This window comes from Emiliania huxleyi (assembly GCF_000372725.1).
Source record: "Emiliania huxleyi CCMP1516 unplaced genomic scaffold EMIHUscaffold_570, whole genome shotgun sequence".
In the NCBI taxonomy this organism is placed as follows: domain Eukaryota; phylum Haptophyta; order Isochrysidales; family Noelaerhabdaceae; genus Emiliania; species Emiliania huxleyi.
The window spans coordinates 7142-28845 of NW_005197721.1; the positions used below are offsets into that span (position 1 = coordinate 7142).

Consider the following 21704-nt stretch of genomic DNA (forward strand, 5'->3'; position numbering starts at 1 on the left):
GGGGGGGGGGGGGGGAAGAGTCGGGAGAAAAAATAATTTATTTTTTGACACGGCGACACGCGACACGGGTCTCCAAAAACTTTCGGGGAGATTGAAAATTGCGGTTGCTCATCCCCCTCGTCATCCTCAACCTCCTCACCACGTACACACAGGAGAGGTGGGAGTACCCCCCTCCCCCACCTGCCCTGCTTACACAGGATAGCATGCCCCGGGAAATGCGACATTTGGCGGGGGGAACCAGGGAGGGAGGGTCGGTTGTGCTTTTGGAGCACTTGGAGCACTTGGAGCTTTTTTTTAAGCTTCTCAGGGGAATGTTCTCACGTCGCCCATGGCCTTTTTCCGAGGTTACGTGCTAATGACGTCCTTCTTGGCACTTAGATTATGGCTGAACCGGGAGCGTTCAAGCGGCGGCCCATACCCGTAGCACATTACCGGGGGAATTCAGCCATAATCTATCCTACCGACGTCGGCTGGGGACTCTCTGCAATCGAGTGGCCCCCGGTTCGAAATGGCGGGTTGACCCCACTAATCGTTTTTGTTCACACCTGAGGCTGAGCGGGCTCAATTTTGCTCTATAGGTGCCTCCTATTGCACATTTGCAATACGATTCGAACTCGCGTTCTCAGGCAGATCGCCTGGTCCCTGGTGCGTTGTCGTTTTTCGTGATGGGAGATGACGATTGATTGACCAGGTGACAGTGACTGGGATACAACCACCCCCCTCGACCCTGCTCCTACACAGCTGTGTAATATAATAGAGCAGCGTCCTGTCCCGGCTGTCCGTGGCGTCCTGGCGTCCGATTAGCGTCCGATGTGATAAGTGCTCGTCACATACTCGAGTGCGTACCCCAAGCCATCCGGCAGACCAAGGAACTCCGAACTCGCCAAGACATGTGACACCTGCGGCAGGCCGTCGTCGCGCGCTGGATTGTTTCCCCGGGAGATTGCCTACACGGCTCTATTGCCGGAGCCGTGCAGGAGTGACTGCCGGGCGTGGCCGTGGGGCTGGGGGAAGAGAGAGCGGTGTGAGCGCTCTTAGTCTTACCTCTTTGGATCCTGTGAGAAGCCGGAGTCGTTCACCGAGGGGGGGACCGAGGGGTGTTTTTCTCAGTTGAAGAGGACCACTTTGACGATGCTCCTGCGTCCTGGCAGCGAGACCGAGCGCCCAAGGTGACCGCCGGTCATCAAAATCAAACGAACTTCCACGACCCGCTGACGCACCGCTCCACCTCGCGCACCAGAGCCAGCTCCGCCTCGGACTGGCTGTCTACGAGGCTCACCGCGCGACCCGCAGCCGAGACCTATTCGCAGCCTTCGTCTAGTACACAGCTCTCCTCTGTGGCGGTGTCCTGGCCGCCAGACGGACCCCCCTCGCGGTGCGGCCGACACGGTGCATGTACTCCACCTAGGTACAGATGCGATACAGATGCGAAGCCTGAATGTCTCTTCGAGGAGCGCAACCATGTGCGGCGCGAGCAGCTGCACCACTCGGTAAGCTCGGGTAAGCTCGGGTAAGCTCGGGTAAGCTCGGGTAAGCTCGGGTAAGCTCGGGTAAAAAGCTCGGGTAATCTCGGGTAGTCTGCACCATGTGCGGCGCGAGCTGCTGCTGCACCACCAGCACCACTCCGGCCAGATCGAGCCCGCGCGCGGCGAGGCCTGAAACAAGACGGCTGTGAAGTCACACAACAAAGGGCGAAGGAAAGGTCTGCGCGCGGCCTGGCCCGAGCAGACCACGCTATATCTCGGCCATACCTCGGCTGTCTCTCGGCTGTCTCTCGGCTGTCTCTCGGCTGTGTCTCGCGCCAGAGCAAGCGAGCACGCCCCGCTCGTCCTCGCCGAAGCCCGCCAGCGCCGCCTCCCGCTCGCCAGCAGACAGGCTCGGGTGAAAGGCAAAGCACGAGCAGCCGGACGCGCGGAGCTGCTCGGCGACGCGCGCGGCGCGCGAGGCCTGGTCACGGCGGCGCAGCTGTGAGGAGGCGCCGCTCACGCGGAGCGGCGCGACCTCCTCCGCTCTCCGAACCGGCAAGGAGCTCTCTCTCTCTCGGCTGTGTCCCGGCCACATCTCGGCCCCGTCTCGGCGGCACGCCGAGTTTGCGAAGACGAGAGTCCGCCCCTCCCTCCCCCGCACCAGCTTCAGCAGCTCCGCCGCCCGCTCCGCGTCGTCAGCCACGCGCACAAACTCGGTCTGCAGCGCCGCCACCGGCCGGTGAGCGCCCGAGGAGCGCACCTGGAGGCGGGAGGTGCAGCCGAGGTGGAGCTGAGATGCAGCCGAGGTGGAGCCGCGAGATGGCCGAGGAGGGGAGCTGGAGGCCGGGGGAGGAGGAGTGGCTTGGGGTGGCTTCAGGGAGGGGTTGGGCAGGGGCAGGAGTACGGCTGTATCTCGGCTGTATCTCGGCACCCAGACGGCGTCTGGAACGTCTCGCGCGAGGAAGGCACCGACGGAGTGGCGGCCTATTCGCAGCGTCGACGCGACGCTGTGAAGAGACGCTCTTCACAGTGGCGGCGAAGGCGCCGGCGGAGGGTCCGCCCTGGCCAGGAACAGTCGCGGAGGCAAAAATCAGCTGCGGCGGGGACTCTTGCGGCTCTGCCTCCCCTTCCCGCCGCCTCGGCCGCTTTCGCGGCCGCGCGAGGCTGAGCACGTTTGATGCAGGCAGCGCCGCCGCCTGTTCACAGATAGGTTCACACCGCCTGGCTGTGTGAAGAGGGCAGGTGCTGGCCCTTGAGTGAGGGGTGGCGCCGCCGCCTGCTTGCCCTTCTTCATCACGCCCGCGAGGAGCAAGTCGCACCTGTCCGGGGGACATGTCTCGGAAGTGTCTCGGAGGTGTCTCCGGAGCGTCTCTGCCTCTGGAGTGTCTCTGGAGGTGGCAAATCGCACTCGTCAAACACGACGCGGAGCCATCTCTCGGCTACACCTCGGCTATCTCTCGGCTATCTCTCGGCTACATCTCGGCTATCTCTCGGCTATCTCTCGGCTACATCTCGGCTATCTCTCGGCTATCTCTCCGCAAATCGCACTCGTCAAACACGACGTGCAGCCGCCCCTCCCTCCTCCGCCAGCCGGACAGCAAGCCCTCCACCGCCGTCGCCGTCCCAACCACGACGTGCGAGCCTCGCGCGTGGTCGGAGCTCGCCGCGGCGACCGAGAGCGGCGAGCACTGAAGCAGCGCCCGCGCCTGCGCCAGCAGCTGCTCGCAGAGCACCTGTGGGACATGTACATGCACATGTCACTGACATCTCCTGACATATCAGTCAGCTCGCAGAGAGGTACCGAGGTCGGGACGACCAGCAGGAGCCGCCCCGTCCTCGACGGCGATGGCGCCTCGCCGCCGCCCGCCCGCCCAATCTGCTCACCGCCGCCCGCCCGCTCGAGCATTGCGTGCAGCAGCGGGAGGAGATACGCGAGTGTCTTTCCCGAGCCCGCCTCAGAGACGAGGATCGCGTCGGCGCCGCCCGCGAGGTGTGGCCACGCGAGCCGCTGGATCTCGAGCGGAGCCGTGAAGGGCAGGGCCGCAGAAAGCTCATGCCGAAGCCCGAGCTCCGCAAAGGTGCGTACCTCTCCAGCGGCAGCAGGCTCGCCTCGCTGGAGCATGCGCGGTGAGGTCTCGCGGACCGTGCTACAGATCGACGGATACAGAGGGCGAGGGACGTAGAGGAGGAGGGACGAGAGGCTAGGTAAACGCATGAGCGAGACTGTCGGGTACAGCTTGCCCTTGTTATTGACAAGAAAATACGTCGAGGGCGCTTTGCGCTGGTCTGTGAGAGGTTGAGGTGCGAGCCCTGGAGGCCCTGGGGATGGGGGGAGACTACCCGCGGGTCTAGAAGGCCCGCGCGCAGGGGGGTGGGGCATTGAGATTGAACATTCTGTTCAGCGTGTGGACCACTTGTCCGATGTCCAGCGTCGGCGCGGAGGAAGAGCGGCATTGCCATGGTAGGCCAGGCCCACCTTATACTGCAGCGCAGCGCGAGCCTGCATGTGCTCGCGCAACCCACATAAACACACAACCCCGGTCCGCCTGCGTGCGGCGCCAGCTTCCCAGGGCCATAGCGCAAAAAACGAAGGAGGAGATGCATCCTAGCTGTCGCCACCGAAGGCGACTCGACGCCCGCTGAGATCGGAGATCAAGCTCTGACAGGTCAGACGTCGCTCCTTTGTGCTTTGACGCCGACGTGACTCACCCGTGCAGAGCGCATCAGGACACGGTCTCGATGCGCTCGGTACGACGCCTGCGACCCGTCTCGGGTCAGGTGGCACGACGCTCATCGCGCCTGCCAGCGCTGCCGTGCAGGTTGCCACGACGAGGTCGAGCGCGCTTCTATACGCTCGCCCAGCCTTCCTTTCCATCCCATTAGGCAGCCTGGGAACGGTGGCGGTCAGAGGCAAAGCCTACGAGGGGTGGTGGAACCACATGTCACGGCCACCGCCGGCTCGACGCGACGATAGCCTCCGGAGGCTGACTTTGAGGCACCATCATCGGACGATGTCGACGAGTTGGGTCGCTCTCGCGGTAGCCAGAGGGGTAGCCCCCCCCCATACTAGTAGCACCAGCCATGGCCTCAGGGAGCCGCGCGGGCGAGGGCGCTGGGAGCAACACGGACAAAAAATCAAAAGTGGTCATTTGTCACAGGACACAGCTGTCACAGCTCCCGTAATTGCAACTAGTGGTCTCACGCTTCGCTATCACAGGCACACTGCACACACTGTGTCCGGGGGGGGGGGGGGGGGGCGGTCGCCGCTCGATGTCGACGGCGGTGGGGTGGACAAAAGCGCGCCGCAGCAGCGCGCCGTCGCCGAGCTCGATGCCGACGCTCCGCTGCAGCAGCGCGGCGCGGCAGTGCCACTCGAGGTGCGGCTGCAGCAGGGCGCTCGAGAGGAGCGCGCCCAGCACGACGTCGCTCTTGAACGGCCTTAAGACATTGACTTTGAGTGATGCTCACAGGCGACGCAGAGTTCGTTGCTCGGCTGAGTGGGTGCTGCACCAGACGAGGACCGCGCCGCCGTCGAAGAGGAGCGAGAGCCTGAAGCCGAGACCAGCCGAGATCAGCCGAGACCAGCCGAGATCAGCCGAGATCAGCCGAGACCAGCCGAGATCAGCCGAGACCAGCCGAGATCAGCCGAGATCAGCCGAGATCAGCCGAGACCAGCCGAGATCAGCCGAGATCAGCCGACTAAGAGGAGAGAGCCTGCGACGGGGGCAATCGAGGCGGGGGGAGAGGCAGTAGGGAGGGAGAGGCGGCAGGGCGATGGGAGGCAAGGGAGGGAGGGGAGCCTCGGGCCGGCATCGTCGTCATGCTCGCCGATGCCGCGGCCCTCCGGCTTGCTCGCGCTGCGAAGGCTGTGCGCGCTGAACCCGGCCAGCGGCCGCGCCCGCGGCGGCGGCGGCGGCGGCCGAGCGGCTGAGCGAAGCAGCCGCAGGCGCGTCTGGTGCTTGAGCAGCAGCCGCCCGGTGGTGCGGCGGTGCCGTAGGAGGTGAAGCGAGAGGTGTCCACACTGACACGTGACAGAGGAGCTCACGCCGTGGGCAGATAAGGGGGGCTGCGCTTGTTTCTTTCATTCTTTCTTTGCCCCAAGTGCCAACGCACCACACACCACACACACACACTCCCGTCACTTCTTCTTCTTCTTCCCGGGCGCGGGCGTCGGCAGCGGGATGCCTCCGTTGTCGATCAGCTGCTGCAGCCTCTTGCACTCCTCCTCCGCCTTCTGCTCGTCGCGCTTGAGCTTGTCGAGCTGCGTCTGCTGCCTCACGCGCAGCAGCGGGTTGGTCGGCGGCGCCTTGGCCTGCAGCGCGGCGATATCCTCCGCCGCCTTCAACTTTTTCAACTGCTCCTCCCGCAGCTGCTGTTGCAGCCTGCCCAGCTCGTCCATCTCCTCCGCCGGCGCAGCCTCGGACGGCCCCGCCCCCGCCCCCGCCGCCCCCGTCCCCGCCGGCGGCGCGGCTGCTGGCGCCGCTGCCGACGCCGCCTCTGGCGCGGGCGCTGCCGGTGAGCTGGGCCGCACCGGTAGCAGCTTGAGCTTGATCGGCAGGGGCGCACCGCCACCGCCTCCGCCTCCGCCTCCGCCTCCGCCTCCGCCACCGCCGCCACCGCCACCGCCGCCACCGCCTCCGCCACCGCCACCGCCACCGCCACCGCCACCGCCACTGCCGCCGCCACTGCTGCCTGCGACTAACGCACTGCCTGCCTGCGACTTGGGCTCGAGCGCTGGGAACGGTATGGGCCCGCCCCTTCCGCCGCTGCCACTGCCGCCTCCGCCACTACCACCGCCACTACCACCGCCGCCGCCGCTGCCGCTGCCGCGCTCGGCATCGATCTCTGCCTGCCTCTGTGCCGCTCTCCGCTCTGCCTCCTCCGCCTCGTCCTCCTCGTCATCGCCGTAGTCGGACACCTCGACCTCCTCGTCCACCTATTCACAGCTGCAGCTATGGAGGGACGCCGTTCACACCCACGGCCCGGTGAGTCCTCCTCGTCCACCATGTCGTACTCCGGCTTGAGCGGCCCGCCGCCGCGCAAGCCACGCTCGAGCTCCAGCGCCACCTGCTCGACCGCCTTCGGGTCGTGCAAGGGCCGGCGCCGCCACTTGCGCTCGCGGATCGCCGCCATCGGCGGCGTGAGCCCGTCCCGTTGCTCCGTCCCCGCGGGCAGCTCCTCCCTCGACTTGGCCACCACGAGCACCTGCCCGATCTTGCGCGACTCATAGTACACCTCGCCCGCCGGGTCGACCGACTTCTTGGACTCCACGACGGTCGGGAGCGACATGAGCTTGGCGAAGAACTCGTGGCCGGCCACGCAGAACCGCGCCGTCTCGCCGCACGGCGGCGGCACCGGTGCTCCGTCGGGGAGCGGGTCCCACCGGATCTCCATGTGTGGCGGCGGATCCGCCTCGAGGAGCTCTGCCACTTCGTCGGGCAGATCGAGGACGATTTGCGTCTCGTGCGACATCGCGGCGCTCAGACTGGACTCCTCTTGGCCCCTTCTGATGCCGTAGGCCTTACCTGGGGTCGTTCGTTTGCCGGAGCAACCGCACGGATCTGGCTCGACATGAACTCGAAATCAGGCAGCAAGAAAAGAATTCTCGCACCCTGGCACGACAAGGGCGCGGACTGGCGCGGACTGGCACACACACCGGCTCACCAAGAAAATAACACCTGTGACAGCCCCCGGTAGGGCTGCCCCGACCGAGGTGTGTGTGTGTGTTTGTGTATATGGGCGTCTGCGTTGACAGAACCGGACGGAGACTCCAAGCAGCCTCACATCCAGGCTAGCGCACTGGCATTCTCTCTTGCGCCTTGCAGGATCTCCCGGTTGTCGGAATGTGAGAGAGAGATTTTGAAAACCAACAAGAAATCACGACTCTCACAGTGATTTGGGCTCGGCAGCTTGTCAGCCCTCAGCCGAAAAGCTGGGGCCGGTGTCCCGTAGCCGAGAGAGCCCGCGCCGTTGAGTTCGGGCCTTGCGGAGAGGCCACAGCGAGATGGCGATCGCTGTACTTCATGTGTGAGTATGGGCGTGTCAGGCATGACCTGACGAGTGATAGTGTGCTCCACAAAGGGCTGACGCGACCAGTCACACACTCCCACCACACATCAGACATCATCTGGTTCTCGCTCTGCGCTACTGCGCCGCTGCCCGCCCGCCCCCCTGGCCCTGCCGATGCGCGATGGCAATCCGGTGCTGGGCGCGCGGCCATCGATCCAGAAAATCGTGGCAGCCACCCCAGTCGTCCCCACCAGTCTCGCTCCCAAAAGGTGAACCAGAAACAGCTGCTGTGGTGAAAAGTGGGTCCAGGGCGTGAGCCCTGGCGGGGTGCGGGGCGGAGCCCCGCGACGAGAATTTGGGGTTTCCTATGGGATGTCATCATTTTTTTAGCTGAAAATTACGACAAATCACAGTGACTCAGATGCAGTACTCACTTGCTCTCATTCAGCAGAGCGGGTTGTACTGTGCCGTAGCTACGAAAGTGTGAACAGGTTGGCGAGCAGCAGCTCCTGAACTCGGCGCCGCGGGCGCCTGTTGATTGGTCCAGGTGATAGCCCTGGATGGGCAATGCATACGCCTAGTTGGGCCTCAGATCGCCCGACCGCGTCCCGGTGCTCTGTGGTCGGATTTGTGACGCCGCCGCACCGCGCCGCGGCCGGGGGCCCTCCGGAGGCCGAGGATGGCCGTGGCGGACCGGGACAAGCTCTGGAAGGTAAAGTGTCAGTGAGTGTATTGGAGAGACTGACCATGTGCACAATATCTCTCAGTCTAGCTAAGCCCAGGAGAGGCGATGCCGGGGCCGTACAGCAGCTTGATGGTGCTTCGCCGGCGTGCGTCCCGGCGCGGTGCCGGACGGGCGGTCCGGGGGACAAAATCGGGAACGCGCGGTGGTCCACCAACGGAAATCATAGGGCTGTGCTCGGGGCCCGGCCCCAAGCTCAAGTCCGTTGAGTTTTCCGGTGGACCATCAGTGTATACCGAGACAATATTTTTCTCTTTTTTAGGATTTCACTCTGTCGCTGACGCTGTGCACCTTTTGGGAGCGAGACTGCCACACATGAGACATGAGCGTCACCCTGGACTTGGTCGCAAGTTTTTTTCACGCCGTGTGCCGGCATGAGAGATGATTAATCTGCCTTCACAAGGCTCAAGGGGGGGGCGACGTTGTCACCCGTCACACTTTTTACCCACTCACCTCGCGGTCCAATCTTCCCGCGTCGACCTCGTCCGGCGGTCGCGCAGGCGCCTAGATTCGGTACTTCAGCTTGGTACTTTTAGCTTATAGTATCATTGTACCCCAGATCATACCCCAGGGCTATACCCTGATACCCTCTTGAGAGGACCCGCATTGGGCCCCTAGAGGATAGGTTGATACCCTTCACACGTGGGTTACCCTTCACACCGGACACGACCCCCCTCTTCACACCTCTTCTCGCGCTGCGCGCGCGCCGAGACAGACAACGCGCTCGAATGAGCGTCGCGCAGGAGGGAGGCGAGCGCACCACTAACCGTAAGAGCAATGCGCTGGGCGAGGAGGGCGGCAACTGCGGCCGTCGTCGCATTGGACGGGCCTGCGGCCGCAGCCGGCTAGCGGGCTAGGCAGCCGGTGCGGCTGCAGCCGCGGGAGCGGCCGCGGCCTCGATGACATTGCCTTCCGCCTCGAGCATAATCGCTGGGAGAGTCACCTGGCAACGTTGGTCGTTCCCTAGGATATTCCGAGCGTTCGTCGTGCGAAATCGATGCCGCCTGCTTTGACGGCTATGTAATCCATGATGGGACTGTCACAGCTCGCTACTGCCTTCTTCAGAAGAGCAAATGATTCGGCGGATAGCGTTTGCTCCAGCTGCAGCCTGCGACGAGACCATTTCGGTATATGGTTGGTTAGTTCGGCGGAAGCGCAAGAAGAGTAAAAACGAAATCGTCGGGGCCTTTGCCGAGCTTACCACACATACCGCCTGCAAGAGCCCTTTGAGGCCTGCAAGCCGCCCGGGCGGACCAACTTCTTAAATTACAACTACTGCTTCTGCCGCTGCTTCCAACTGCTGAAGGTCGAGCAGTTCAGCATGTTCTTCCCGCTGATCAACATCAAGTCTCCCCTCCTGGCTACTTCCACCTGTGGGGCGTGGGGGGGGCCGCGCCTCGGGGTCGGGCCTCGCATCACGCATGATATAACGGAAGTCGCATGCGATTTTTTGTGAGCTCACCCTGTGTAGTGACTCGTGTGTACTCGCCGGGGGAGCGCCGCAGACGCGCGCGCAGACCTGGCGCAGACACCAGACTCCGCACGAGATCCTCTCACGCATGGCGGGAAAACAGTGCACGCGAGCCCAGAGCCGGCACGCAATAAGAGGCAGCACTCGACACACCCGTGTCGAGACGAGCAGGGGCGGCAGGCCGCGATGGCGATCCAGGGTGCGTGTGCATTACGCTGCGGCTGCTGCAGCCTCCTCGCCGGCCGATTCGGCAATACTCTCGGGCACGGAGGTGACGGACTCGCGCTCCGCGTCCGGCTTGGACGCAGTGCTGTCCCGCGCCGCGTCTGGCTTGGCTGCCGCCGCCGGCTTCGCTGCCCTAGAGGTTCGCGACTCGCGGATGGCCTTGGCGCGCGCGAGCGCCGAGCTCTTTCCTCCGATGGCTCCGAGCACAGCAATCTCGATCGGAGGCTGCGACGGCAGCGGTAGGGAAGGGGGCGGGGATTGGTGAGAGGGGAGGAGCAAGTTGGTGGGCGAGGCGGCGTGCGATCTCGGGTGATCTCGCGTCTGCTATTGGGCGATCTCACGTGTGTGTGGTCTCTTGTGATTTTGCGTGTGGTCCGGGCGTGATCTCGGGCGCACCCCGACCAGCATCAGCAGCTTCTTGGCCGCCTCGCCCTCGGGCAGCTTGTTCGCGCCCTCGGTGAGGGCATGCCGCTCCGCTAAGCTCTCAATATCCTCACGCTTCGCGAGGGCAATGCTGCGCAGAGGCTCGGCCACGCTCTCCGGCTTGAGCAGCGCAGTCAGCACCGCAGCGACCCCCACGTACTGCTTCTCGGAGCCCTTGAGCATGCCAAACCCCTTGGAGCCCACCACCATCCGAAGGCCACCGCACTCGCCCGACTGCGGCAGCTCGCCCGGCGTGTGCGGCTGAAGCGCGACCGACTGGCGGCCAGCATCGCTGCTGGCGGCGGCCGCCGCCGGGGCGGATGCTGCAGGGGCTGCAGCGCCGCCTCCCTTCTTCTTCTTCGACGCCGACTCGCACTTGGACCGGATGCACTGCAGCAGGCTGCTCATGCGCGCAGCGACAGGAGAGAATTGCCGACGGGAGAGGGGAGAGGGAGAGGGAGGGCGGCGACGGCGGCGGCGGCTTTCCGGCTTTCCTCCGTCCGGAAAGGACTCGGCGAAAGAATTTTACCCGCGAAAAGAAAACGCACGGCCCCTCAGCGGAGCTGGGAAGAGGACCGCCGCAAGCGGCGTGGCGTGGAGCGGTTGTGCATCCCTCCGGGGGCCCCTCTGCGCCGGGGAGGCGTTGTTGGAGGCTAGGTAGGACGCAAGCGTCCGGCGCCCTTTTCAAACTCGGGGCCCACTCCGCTACGCTCGCTCCGACCCGAATTTGGAGGGCCATGAAGTTTAAGGTGTTGCTGCGCAAAAGGGGTCGGACACACACAGGGCGCAGCTGGAGACGCTCCCCCTCAATCGGCATCCACCCCGACCCGCTCCAGCCCCACTTCTGCTGCCGAGAGAGCTGAATCGAAGCAAGCGAGCCATTGCATCTTGGCGTGCTCCTGGAGCGCGGCTTTCTGCTTGGCGGCCACGAGCACGGCGGAGTCGGCGTCGTAGCGCGCATCGTTCCCGCTCATCGCCCATTCCTCCCGTGACGTGTCGGCCGCGATTCGATGTCGCCACCTTCATCGCCAACGAGGACTCCCTCGACTGCAGGGGGGCTCCAGGGAGGGCCCCCCTCGGAGTGGGGGTGAGGAGACCGTGCGCGGAGCGGGGGGTTCCGAGTGGTGATGTCAGTGAGGAATGTGTGTGTTGTCGTGCAGTGTCTGGTGTCTACTAGCCCCGAGTAGTAGAGGGGGCGTTCCGCTCAGCCTGCTAGGGGAAACCCGGAGCGCAGAGCCAACCCTCGGGGACCCGTGTTTACTTTACGGCCCTTTCCCTGCGAATGCGCACCCCCCCTAGCTAGGGGTCAGGGCTCTCTAGCCCGTAGCCCGATGCCGATCATCCGGCTCGCTGGGTGCGCTTCTTAGCTCCCTGGCCCTGGATGTGAGGTTAATGACTGCACTCCAAGTGCTCCAAAGTGCCCCACCCATCACCCATCACTCGAGCACCGGCACCGGCGCACCGGTCGGCGGGAACACAGCGGTGGGAACACAGCGCTGGAGCGGCCGCACATTGCTCGGTACCCCCCGCGCACATCTTGGCCGACTCCCCCCCGGGGGGGGGGGGGGTCAGACCCCCCCTATTTGTCGCAGGAGGTGGTGGAGAATGACCTCCAGACTGACCCGGAGAATCACCTCCACCAGCCCCACCTCAACACCCCTATTATCACTCTCTCCCCCCCCCATAGTGATGAATAGTCTACCTATATCCCTATATTCCCACACCCTGTGCAGTGGCACGTCACGCCACCTAGATCCCTAATATTGGCACCTCCGTCGGGCGCCGAATAGGCGCCCAAGTTTGGCACGTCATAGTCTCTGACTGCTTCTCGTGGTACCGCCGCGCTGCGAGACAGTCGACCTCTCTACTGTTGTGACACCACAACTCGGTGCAACTGGCGCCTTCCCCCCCCACCGGTGTGACACCACACCTTCGTACCTTGAATACCTTCTATCAATATGTCAGCCTCGGCTTGAGGATGGCTCTACAGCCTCACCAGCGGTCAGCAATACCGCAGAGCCGTGCACGCGGCTCACCACTCACACCTGCTGGGCACCGATCTTCGGGTTCAGATGACTATCTCTCGAGCGAGAGACGAGGGACGCCTCACGATACTACAGAGGGCCGAGACCAGGACCATGCCACACGGTCAGACCACTCTGATCACCACCACACCACGTTGGGCAGGCTTGGTGGCAACACCGAGCCCAAGGGCGGCATCGATGCACTGGACAAGTCATCGTCGCCTGGCTCCGTTGGGGAGGGGGCTATGCCAGCTGGAATGCCTTCTGCCAGGCTGCCGGCGAGCTCTCCTCCGACGGAAGCCTTAACAGACCCGAAAGGGTCTGGCTTGACCGTGGCAGCGATCAGGCCAGCTGCAGTGAACTCGCGGTGGGACGCGAGTATCGCGCAACAACACCAATCAACAGAACTTGGACGAACGTCCGACGAGGCTTTGGGCGTGCGGGAACCTGCCCAGAACCTCGGTGTATCACCTCCACCATCGCCTCTGCTGGCCGCCGCAGGGCAGCCACCAGCACCAGTGCCGCTGCCGCAGTCAGGCGCGCCCGGTACTACACACGCCTCCCCCTCGCCGGGGGATGGAGCCTGCAGGGGAGGGAGCACGGAGGCAGTTTTTTTGCCTGTCGAGCCGCCAGTTGGGCCGGCAGCCGACGCTTCGCTTACCTCTCCGATTACGGATGACGCCACGGCCGAAACCACTACCGCTACCGCTGTTGTGCCAGTTTCAGCTATCGACTTCCTCAGCTCCTGTTTGTCGTTCACCTGGATCTTTTCGGACATGATCTCGGGCAGCCGGGAGCAGTTGCAAAGCATCATCGATGAGGTGGCAAGGAGGCCATCGCACTCTGACGGGAGCGGCGCAAGCATGCGCATGCAAACGCTGCTGGACGAGCTGTGTGACACAACCCCGAAATATCTCGATGGTTTGTGCGAGCAGCTGGGCCAAAACGAGGATCTAAACGGGCTGCGTCGGGAAGACATTCTAGATGGGTATTGGATGACGGCGCACTTCCACCCCCTCTGGGCGCTCTACGGTGAATTTCTCGAGCTTTTTCCCTCAGGTCTATCCAGCTGCCGCGGCTGGGCTCGAGGCTAAGCTCGACGTCGTGCTCGAAGTCCACGACGTCGTTCTCGGAACTACCTCGGCCCGTGCGGCCTCCTCGTCGCCGCCTTCGCCCGTTTCGCTTCTCGCGGCCAGTTGGGCCGCCGCCCAGCTTTCAGCCCTCCGTCTCGCGCGTCGCTTGCAGACCATTCCTTCACGCTGAAGAGCCTTTGCGAGGCTTTTCGCATCGACCAAATACATGTTCACGACGGATTTGTCAACCCCGTGTAATAAGCTGACTTCACCTCGACGACTAGGTCGAGATCCATCCAACGGTGCAACTGGCGCCACTCAACGGTGCGGTACGCGCCATCCAACGGTGCAACTGGCGCTACTCAACGGTGCGGTACGCGCCACTCAACGGTGCAGGCACAGGGTTGACAGGGATGGATACCCTCTCAGAGTGCCAGTCTACCAAGCTATCAAACTACCAGGCTGCAGGCACAGGGATGGATACCCTCTCAGAGTGCCAGTCTACCAAGCTATCAAACTACCAGGCTGCAGGCACAGGGTTGACAGGGGATTTCCCTCTCAGAGTGCCAGTCTACCAAGCTATCAAGTTACCAGACAGCATCCAGGCACAGGGTTGACAGGGGATTTCCCTCTCAGAGTGCCAAGCTGCCAGGCTCAACCTATCAAATTGCCAGGACAACCCTGACAGCCACGAGATGGATACACCAGCCCTCCGGGGTGTGAATAATACCGGTGGTTCAACTCAACGCCAGTTGGTATCATACAAACAAGTTCGACTCAGACAGCTCCTGACACAGCCTCTGACGGCCCCCCTCCCCGGGGGAATGGCTACCCAGCTGTCGCAGGAGGTGGTGGAGAATGACCTCCAGACTGACCCGGAGAATCACCTCCACCAGCCCCACCTCAACACCCCTATTATCACTCTCTCCCCCCCCCATAGTGATGAATAGTCTACCTATATCCCTATATTCCCACACCCTGTGCAGTGGCACGTCACGCCACCTAGATCCCTAATATTGGCACCTCCGTCGGGCGCCGAATAGGCGCCCAAGTTTGGCACGTCATAGTCTCTGACTGCTTCTCGTGGTACCGCCGCGCTGCGAGACAGTCGACCTCTCTACTGTTGTGACACCACAACTCGGTGCAACTGGCGCCTTCCCCCCCACCGGTGTGACACCACACCTTCGTACCTTGAATACCTTCTATCAATATGTCAGCCTCGGCTTGAGGATGGCTTTACAGCCTCACCAGCGGTCAGCAATACCGCAGAGCCGTGTACGCGGCTCACCACTCACACCTGCTGGGCACCGATCTTCGGGTTCAGATGACTATCTCTCGAGCGAGAGACGAGGGACGCCTCACGATACTACAGAGGGCCGAGACCAGGACCATGCCACACGGTCAGACCACTCTGATCACCACCACACTATTCCGCTGCACGGATGGTTTTAGATGTGCAGGGGGGGTACCGAGCAGTGAGAGTGTGCGGCCGCTGACACATTCTGCAGCATAGTAGCCAATTCGCAATTGGCGCTTGAATAGCGAAATAGCTGTGAGCTGAGTGTTAGAGTTGTTTGGTATTGCTAAAAATCTCTCTCTCTCAAATCGTCGACCTGGGCCGGCGAGCTCGCGGCCGACACACTCGCAGTTGCCCTCTGTTGACAATAACAAGGCTGTGAAGACGTTGTGTGAAGTGTCTGAGCTTGTGCGTCTTGGGCAAAAAAGGATTTTTCTTCTCAATAACAAGGCTGTGAAAGATGGACGCGGGACAAGGAGTACGGCAGGAGAAGTACCCGATGAATGCCGCCTCCCACTCCGGTTGGCTCCTAAAGTCTCACAAGGGCGGCGAGGCGACCTCGGAGCGGCGCTTCTTCGTCTCGGAAGGCGCCGTGGTGTCTTACGGCCGGATGATTGGCTCCATCTTTGCTCCAACCGGAAAGGTTGACCTGAAAACTTGCACGGCGATGAGCGAGCCCGAGCCCGGGACCGTCGTGATCCAAGTGAGCGGCAAGCAGCATCCGTTGCGAGTGGCTCTCGGCCCCGATTCGGAAAAGTGGCGGACGCTGTGGGCATCGGCGGTCAGCGAGACGGCTCTGGATGCGGCGCTGCTCAGGTGGAGAGACGCATCGCTCGCTGCTCGGCTGGACAAGGGCTCCCGAAAACCCTCATCCAGGCCGCGGCTGGTCCTCGCCAAGTCGGGATCGAGGGTCGCTCCAAAGACGTCTGACGCCACTGCCCTAAAGTCTGCTCGCGGTGCCGCGCCCAAGACGTCCGGGCGCGAGCACTGGTCCGAATCGGCCTATCGAGTGCCAAAGCTGTCCATGGACGACGGCGCGCAGACGAGCGGTGGCGACCTCACCTCGCGGACCGACGTGGACGACACGGAGCGAAACGTCGCCGCTCCGCGGGCGGGAGGCGGGGAGGCGGGTGGCGGCGAGCCGACCGAGGCGGAGCTCGAGGCGGCGCGGGCCGAGTGGCTGAGCTACTTCCTCAAGGCGGAGCTCTTCCAGAACGCGCTGCTGCTCGCCGTGTCGGAAGAGGAGGAGCGGGGCATCAGGGAGGCCATGTTCGCCGTGTACGAGCCGCGGAGGCTGCAGTGGCTCCAGTACCACACGGCGCGAGGCAACTACGACGAGGCGATCGAGCTCGTCGCCGACCAGGCCGAGAGGGAGGAGCTGGCCGCTCGGCGGAGGGCCGCGGAGCAGAGCAGCGTCTGGACCAGGTGCTGCGTGGCCGCGCAACCGCGTGAGCGAAAAACTGAAGGGAGTTCGTGTTCCGCCGATTGCCTCGCGCGTCGCGTCTAGACTACTAGAGCATGGTGCTTGGTCGGACTTGGCTCTCTTGGCTCTTGGGCCGCCCCGCGCGCCGCTTGCGGCGACTTGCTTCTTATACGAATACGTTTCACCCGCGACCCTAAGCCTAGCACGATCGGATAGATCGCGATTTTTTTCGAGCTCAGACGATGGCAGCGAGCGACCTTTTGCCTGCGCCAGCCGTAACTCGGCCTCTGGCCGCCGACAGCGCCTAACTCGGGGTCTGGGGCGCCGCCCCAGCCTGGGGTCTGAGGCTGGCAGCCCCAGCGGGGTGCGGGGCAGAGCCCCGCGAAGAAAATTTCGCATTTTTAGCACGGCGACGGTTACCCGACCTCGCTCCTCGGACGGACCGGTGTGCCACAGAGTGGTACCAGGGTGCAGGCATGAATGGGTCTGACCTCGAAAAAAATCGCGATATAGGTACACCTCAAAAGCACCCTCAATGGACTCTCCCTCGGGAATAACGCATATGCCTGCGGGCCACAGCTCACAGTTCACTCTTCAACAGAGCTCTGCGGCGTGTCACTCTCTGCGCTCACGCACGATCGCGCACACTTGTCGCATCCCCTCCCGCCGCGATCGCAAGACTCAGTACACAAACCCGCGTCGAGGGCCGCGCCCGTCGTACTCGGAGTTCAAACAGCTTGCAAGCACATGCACATGACGCCACTAATTTCCTCTCCTCTACTCGGGTTGCGCTGCCGGGGGCCCGCTGGCACGAAGCGGCGGCAAAGCGTCGAGCGCGTGATCTGCGACTGTCGCGAGAGAGGAGAAGTAGGTGTTGACCGCGTGCTCGAGCTCGGCGCGCTTCGGCGCCCCGGGCTGCCCGCCCCACCCCTGCGCGTCAGCGGGAGTGCCCGACCGCTCGAGCGACCGCTGCCGCGAGAGCGAGAGCGGCGGGAGGGAGGAGGAGGCGCCGCAACTCGCACCACCTCCGACCGGCCCTCCTCCGCCGCCTCCAAGCCCGGCGGCACCGACTCCGGCGGCGGCGGCGGCGGAGGGCAGAAGGAGTGCGGACGCGTCGGCGCCCCGCGCGCGCTTCTCGGGCCTCGCCAGCCCGTCGCGCAGCAGGCCGATGTGAGACTGCCACGGCGCGCGGGGCTCTCCGGCGGCGCCGCTGCGGGACGTCATCGAGAGGAGCGACTCGAGGTTGTTTCGCAGCGGGCCGACCCCGTCGGAGCGGGTCGAGATGGTTGACCGGCCGGGCGATGCGGGCCGCGAGGGCGTGCGCGAAGAGACCCTCGAAGGCCGAAGAGGCTCGAGGCTCGAGCCGCCCGCGCCGCCGCCGCCTCCGCCGGCGGTGATCCCTCCGCCGGCTGGCCCGGTGATCGGGGTGCCGTCGGGGAGGGTGGCGGCGGGCAGCGAGGCGGGCTGGAGCAGGGAGGCTTGGATGGCGGCCGCTTGGTCGAGCGGCAGCATCGTCAGCATCAGCTGCGTCACGCGCACCGTGTCGAAGCGCTGCCGGAACTCCTCGCGCTGCGCCTCGTCGATCTCCCGCTCGAGGCGCTGCACCTCCTGGGCTAGGCCCCAAAGGCGGGCACGCTCCTACGGAATGAAAACACGAACTCGTCACAAACATCTTTGCAGTCAGCAGGACCCCGAGGCGGCACGCTCCTCCGCGAGCATCGCTTGCAGTGAGGCGGTCTTCGGCGCGGACGCCAGCGCCAGGCGCGACTCGCCTGATTCATACAAGACGATGTTCATGTGGTCATCATATTATAGGACGCCAGCGCCAGGCGCGACTCGCCGGCGGCAGGCGCTGCGCTGCTGCTCGCGCGGCCACTCCGCCCCGTCGCCTTGCGGGAGATCTCCTTGAGCAAGTCAGGCCGCCCGCGCACGAAGCAGGGATGGCTCCACGCACCGGTGCCAACCTAAGGCACGGTGGATGGGCGTCCAAAGCAACAGCCCCGCGCCCTTCCAAGTGCACGCCCCGGTGGCGGGGCGGTGAGGATATCATCATCATACTGAGAGCAGCAAGCGCGTGGTGAGCGGCGCACGCCTTTTTGAAGCCGTACGCGTTGAGCACGCGCACCCAGGAGCTGTACTGTGAGCGGCGGAAGTAGGTGGGCAGGACGTGCGACGCCAGCCGCTCCGGGTTGGTGACGACGATCGTCGTGCCGTCGGGCGACCAGCCGATGTGCTCGTGGCCCGCGTTGACCATCTCCCACGTCCACGACACGAAGTCCGCGGCGCCGTGCTGCGCCGGGCGCTTGACGAACGCGGCTGGCTGCTGTGCGGGGGACGCCATGACCAGCGCCTTGAGCGTCGTGTTCACCTGGAGGTCACACCGAAGAAGGGCTTCCCGGGCTGCTCTTGCCGCGCCGCAGAACCCAGCAAAAAAAACCAAAAAATTAAGATCCGCGCCGACGCGCCCGTCGTCGAGTCCGCGCCGTTGCGGAGTACCGTGCACGGAGGCTGCGCAACCGGTACAGCTCCTGGATGTGTGTATATATGGGAGCGAGCGTGAGCGCCTCCCACGCCGAGGAGGAGGCGCTCATGGAGGCGGTGTGTGAGGGCGATGTCGAGGCCGTGAATCAGCTCATCGCGAAGGGTGTCGACCTCGACTGCTTCGACGACGAGCAGTCCCGGCCGCTGCACGTCGCCGCGCACCTAGGCCACGCCGCCGTGGCGTCGGCGCTTATCGCCGCGGGCGCAGACTTGGAGTCGAAAGGGCAGCTCGAGGGCACGCCCTTGCACGCCGCCGCGTCCGGCAATGAGAGCGGGCTCGCCGCGCTCCTGCTGGATGCGCAGGCTTGCGTCGACGCGCGCGACGAGTCCGGACTGACCCCACTGCACCGCGCCGCGCAACGGCGCCGTGCTCGTGGCGCGCCTCTCGCCGTGCCACGCCCGCGTCTCACAGCCCTGCTTCGCCCTGCCGCGCCACCTCAGGGCCTCCTCTGCGCGGCTCGCTGCGCTGCTCCTCGAGCGCGGCGCGGCTCTTGAGGCGCGGAACGTGGACGAGTACACGCCGCTGCACGTGGCCGCTATGTGCGGCCAGGCCGAGCTCCTGTGCGGACCACACCGCCGCGCCACCATGCCTGCAGCTCCTCCCGCCACCTGCAGCTGCTCCCCTCCCGCCTCCCCGCCTCCCCGCCGTCGCCCCAGCGCCGCCCACCCTCTCGTGCGCAGGGGCGTGCTGCTCGACCGAGGCGCGTCGCCGGCGGCGCGCACGCTGCAGGGCGACGCGCCGCTCGACCTGCTCCGGCGGTGCGGCGACCGGGGCGGCGGAGGAGCAGCAAGCCCCGCTCTCGCCGAGGCGATTCGGCGGCTAGAGGCGGCGGCCGAGCGGGCCGCCGGCGCAGGGTCAGAAAAGTAATATATCTTTACTTCCAACACCCGGACGTTCCCAGGGTGATGGAAGGTTCGACGCACCCCCGGACTGGGCGGAGAGATCCCAGGGTATAGGCTAGTTCCATTTATTTAATGATTCTTACCATTTCACTGTGGCACAGCTCGCGTTACAAAACCTTGATTTTGACCATTTGCGCACTATTGTACCTCTCAGTGCCTTCCAGAGGCAGCTGCGACCCCGCCGAGTGGACGGCGTCACACAGCAGGTGCCGACGTTACTCACCCGTGCAGATCACATCAGCACACGGTCTCGACGCGCTCGGTACGACGCCTGCAACCCGTCTCGGGTCAGGTGGCACGACGCTCATCGCGCCTACCAGCGCTGCCGTACAGGTTGCCACGACGAGGTCGAGCACGGCAGCACGCTTCTATACGCTCGCCGAGCCTTCCTTTCCATCCCATTAGGCAGCCTGGGAACGGTGGCGGTCAGAGGCAAAGCCTACGAGGGGTGGTGGAACCACATGTCACGGCTACTGCCGGCTCGACCCCACGATAGCCTCCGAAGGCTGACTTTGCGGCACCATCATCGGACGATGTCGACGAGTTGGGTCGCTCTCGCGGTAGTCAGATGACCTCCCATGCTAGTATCATTGGCTAGGGCCGCAGGAAGCGCGGGGGAGGGCGCTGGGAGCAACACGGAGCTCCGTTGGACGTTTTCAAGATTAGCGTGTCAGAGTGAAATGGAACTAGCCATAAAGACCCTGGGGGCTGTCCGCCCCGCCCCCACTTGCCCTGACTGCACAGGATAGCGTGCCCCGACAAACGGCGGCACATAGCTCCTCACCGGGCCTCCGGCCGCCACAGGTGCGCGGCGCAGGGTCAGATTTCGGGTGTCGTAAAATACGTAAAATAAAACGGAGCGGCTCTACTAGGAGATGGGTAAAAAGGAGCAATCGCCGCCCATGCGGTCTTTGCGCAGGGCGAGTTCTTTTTTTGTGGGGGGCGGTGCTAATAGGGGCGGTGGTGGCTCCTGAGACTATGGCGAGTGCGTCGGGGAGTGTGCTGAGTGCTGTGTAAGTAAGCCGCTGTAAGGTAAGGTAAGGTAAATTTCTCCACACACACAAAGTGGTGGGGTGGGAAGGGGGGGCGACCCTCGCATCTCCACACCCGGACACAGGCAGTGGAGTACCCGCACGGCATTCAAAGTGCAAGTGCAGGCGCAAGCACTGGCCCGGTGCACGTGGGTGAGCAGCCTGCCCCTCTCCCTCCCGACATGCGACAAACTTTACTCCCGCACACACACAAATCGTGCTGTGTGGTGTGTGGGTCCTCGGACCTCGCTCGTGGAGCGTCGTCACCATCCCGCCTCTCCCCGCTCCCTCCCCACCCCCCCACCCCCCCCCACCCTCGGCTCGTCTCGGCATGCGGCGCACGCACGCCGCCGTGCGTCGTGGTCGGCGACTATTTTTTGTGTTTATTAAGCCGGCGGGTCGCGTCGTCCGCTCCCGATGAGGGAAGGGGGACTATCGTGTCAGGTGGGGGCGAGGGTTCTGTGTCATCATTCTCTGACTCTGTGCACATGTACGCTGACTCCCCGCGAGTCTGTGTGGGAGTGTGGGCATTTCATAAACATTTCCCTCTCGCATCAGGGCTCGTGCGCGGTGGCGACCACCAGCGGCACGAGCCCCGCCCTGTACCTCACCGACGCCTCGAGCCCGTCGCGCACGCAGTGCTGGTGCAGCAGCATCAGGCAGAAGAGCTGCAGCAGGCCGAGGCAGGTGCCAAAGTGCCAGCCGAGGGCGTGCAGCTGCGGGTACGGCATCCCCAGAGGCAGCGCCTACAAGGAGGCTCGAGGAGCGAGGTCGATGCCGGGGTCGAGGAAAGGTCTAGGAGATGGGGAGGAAGAGCCGTGCGGCCGGGGGCTGCCTGCAGCTCGCGGCAGAGCAGGATGTCGGCGATCCACGAGAGGATGGCGGCGACGAAACTGACGAAGGTCAGTCGGAAGAGCGTCGCGCCTGGGAGCAGGAGAGGCGGAGTCGAGGAGGAGCCTGGTCCCTGCCGCCGGGTCCGCCGGGAGAGCAAGCGCGCCGTCGCCGCCTCCGCGCGCCGCGTCCACCTCCTCCCCGGCGACCGAGCCTGCCGTGAAGATGTAGACGAAAGCGACGGA

The 21704-nt window shown here is 64.3% G+C and overlaps 6 protein-coding genes across 6 annotated transcripts; 2 read left to right on the top strand and 4 right to left on the bottom strand.

Annotated features, from left to right (window-relative positions):
- Positions 1 to 1106: 1106 nt before the first annotated feature.
- EMIHUDRAFT_247346 (hypothetical protein) lies at positions 1107 to 3588 on the bottom strand (the record flags this gene model as incomplete). Its single annotated transcript, XM_005764940.1, has 7 exons — positions 1107 to 1137; positions 1209 to 1300; positions 1413 to 1478; positions 1819 to 1947; positions 2128 to 2184; positions 3077 to 3199; positions 3268 to 3588. The coding sequence occupies 7 exons, from the start codon at positions 3586 to 3588 to the stop codon at positions 1107 to 1109; spliced, it is 819 nt and encodes a 272-aa protein (XP_005764997.1).
- Positions 3589 to 5604: 2016 nt separating this feature from the next.
- Positions 5605 to 6938, bottom strand: EMIHUDRAFT_247348 (hypothetical protein; the record flags this gene model as incomplete). Its single annotated transcript, XM_005764941.1, has 2 exons — positions 5605 to 5868; positions 6471 to 6938. The coding sequence occupies 2 exons, from the start codon at positions 6936 to 6938 to the stop codon at positions 5605 to 5607; spliced, it is 732 nt and encodes a 243-aa protein (XP_005764998.1).
- A 2729-nt stretch (positions 6939 to 9667) lies between these two features.
- EMIHUDRAFT_445959 (hypothetical protein) lies at positions 9668 to 10824 on the bottom strand. Its single transcript, XM_005764942.1, has 2 exons — positions 10310 to 10824; positions 9668 to 10138 (listed from the first exon to the last, which is right to left on the bottom strand). The coding sequence occupies exons 1-2, from the start codon at positions 10742 to 10744 to the stop codon at positions 9899 to 9901; spliced, it is 675 nt and encodes a 224-aa protein (XP_005764999.1). The 5' UTR covers positions 10745 to 10824; the 3' UTR covers positions 9668 to 9898.
- A 4389-nt stretch (positions 10825 to 15213) lies between these two features.
- On the top strand, positions 15214 to 16400 carry EMIHUDRAFT_445960 (hypothetical protein). Its single transcript, XM_005764943.1, has one exon. It carries the CDS (start codon positions 15230 to 15232, stop codon positions 16235 to 16237), a length of 1008 nt encoding a protein of 335 aa, XP_005765000.1. The 5' UTR covers positions 15214 to 15229; the 3' UTR covers positions 16238 to 16400.
- Positions 16401 to 16657: 257 nt separating this feature from the next.
- EMIHUDRAFT_470808 (hypothetical protein) lies at positions 16658 to 18494 on the bottom strand (the record flags this gene model as incomplete). Its single annotated transcript, XM_005764944.1, has 3 exons — positions 16658 to 17791; positions 18108 to 18117; positions 18244 to 18494. The coding sequence occupies 3 exons, from the start codon at positions 18492 to 18494 to the stop codon at positions 16931 to 16933; spliced, it is 1122 nt and encodes a 373-aa protein (XP_005765001.1). The 3' UTR covers positions 16658 to 16930.
- Positions 18495 to 18649: 155 nt separating this feature from the next.
- Positions 18650 to 19616, top strand: EMIHUDRAFT_371273 (hypothetical protein). Its single transcript, XM_005764945.1, has 3 exons — positions 18650 to 19056; positions 19136 to 19255; positions 19376 to 19616. Exons 1-3 carry the CDS (start codon positions 18698 to 18700, stop codon positions 19560 to 19562), a joined length of 666 nt encoding a protein of 221 aa, XP_005765002.1. The 5' UTR covers positions 18650 to 18697; the 3' UTR covers positions 19563 to 19616.
- Positions 19617 to 21704: the final 2088 nt, after the last annotated feature.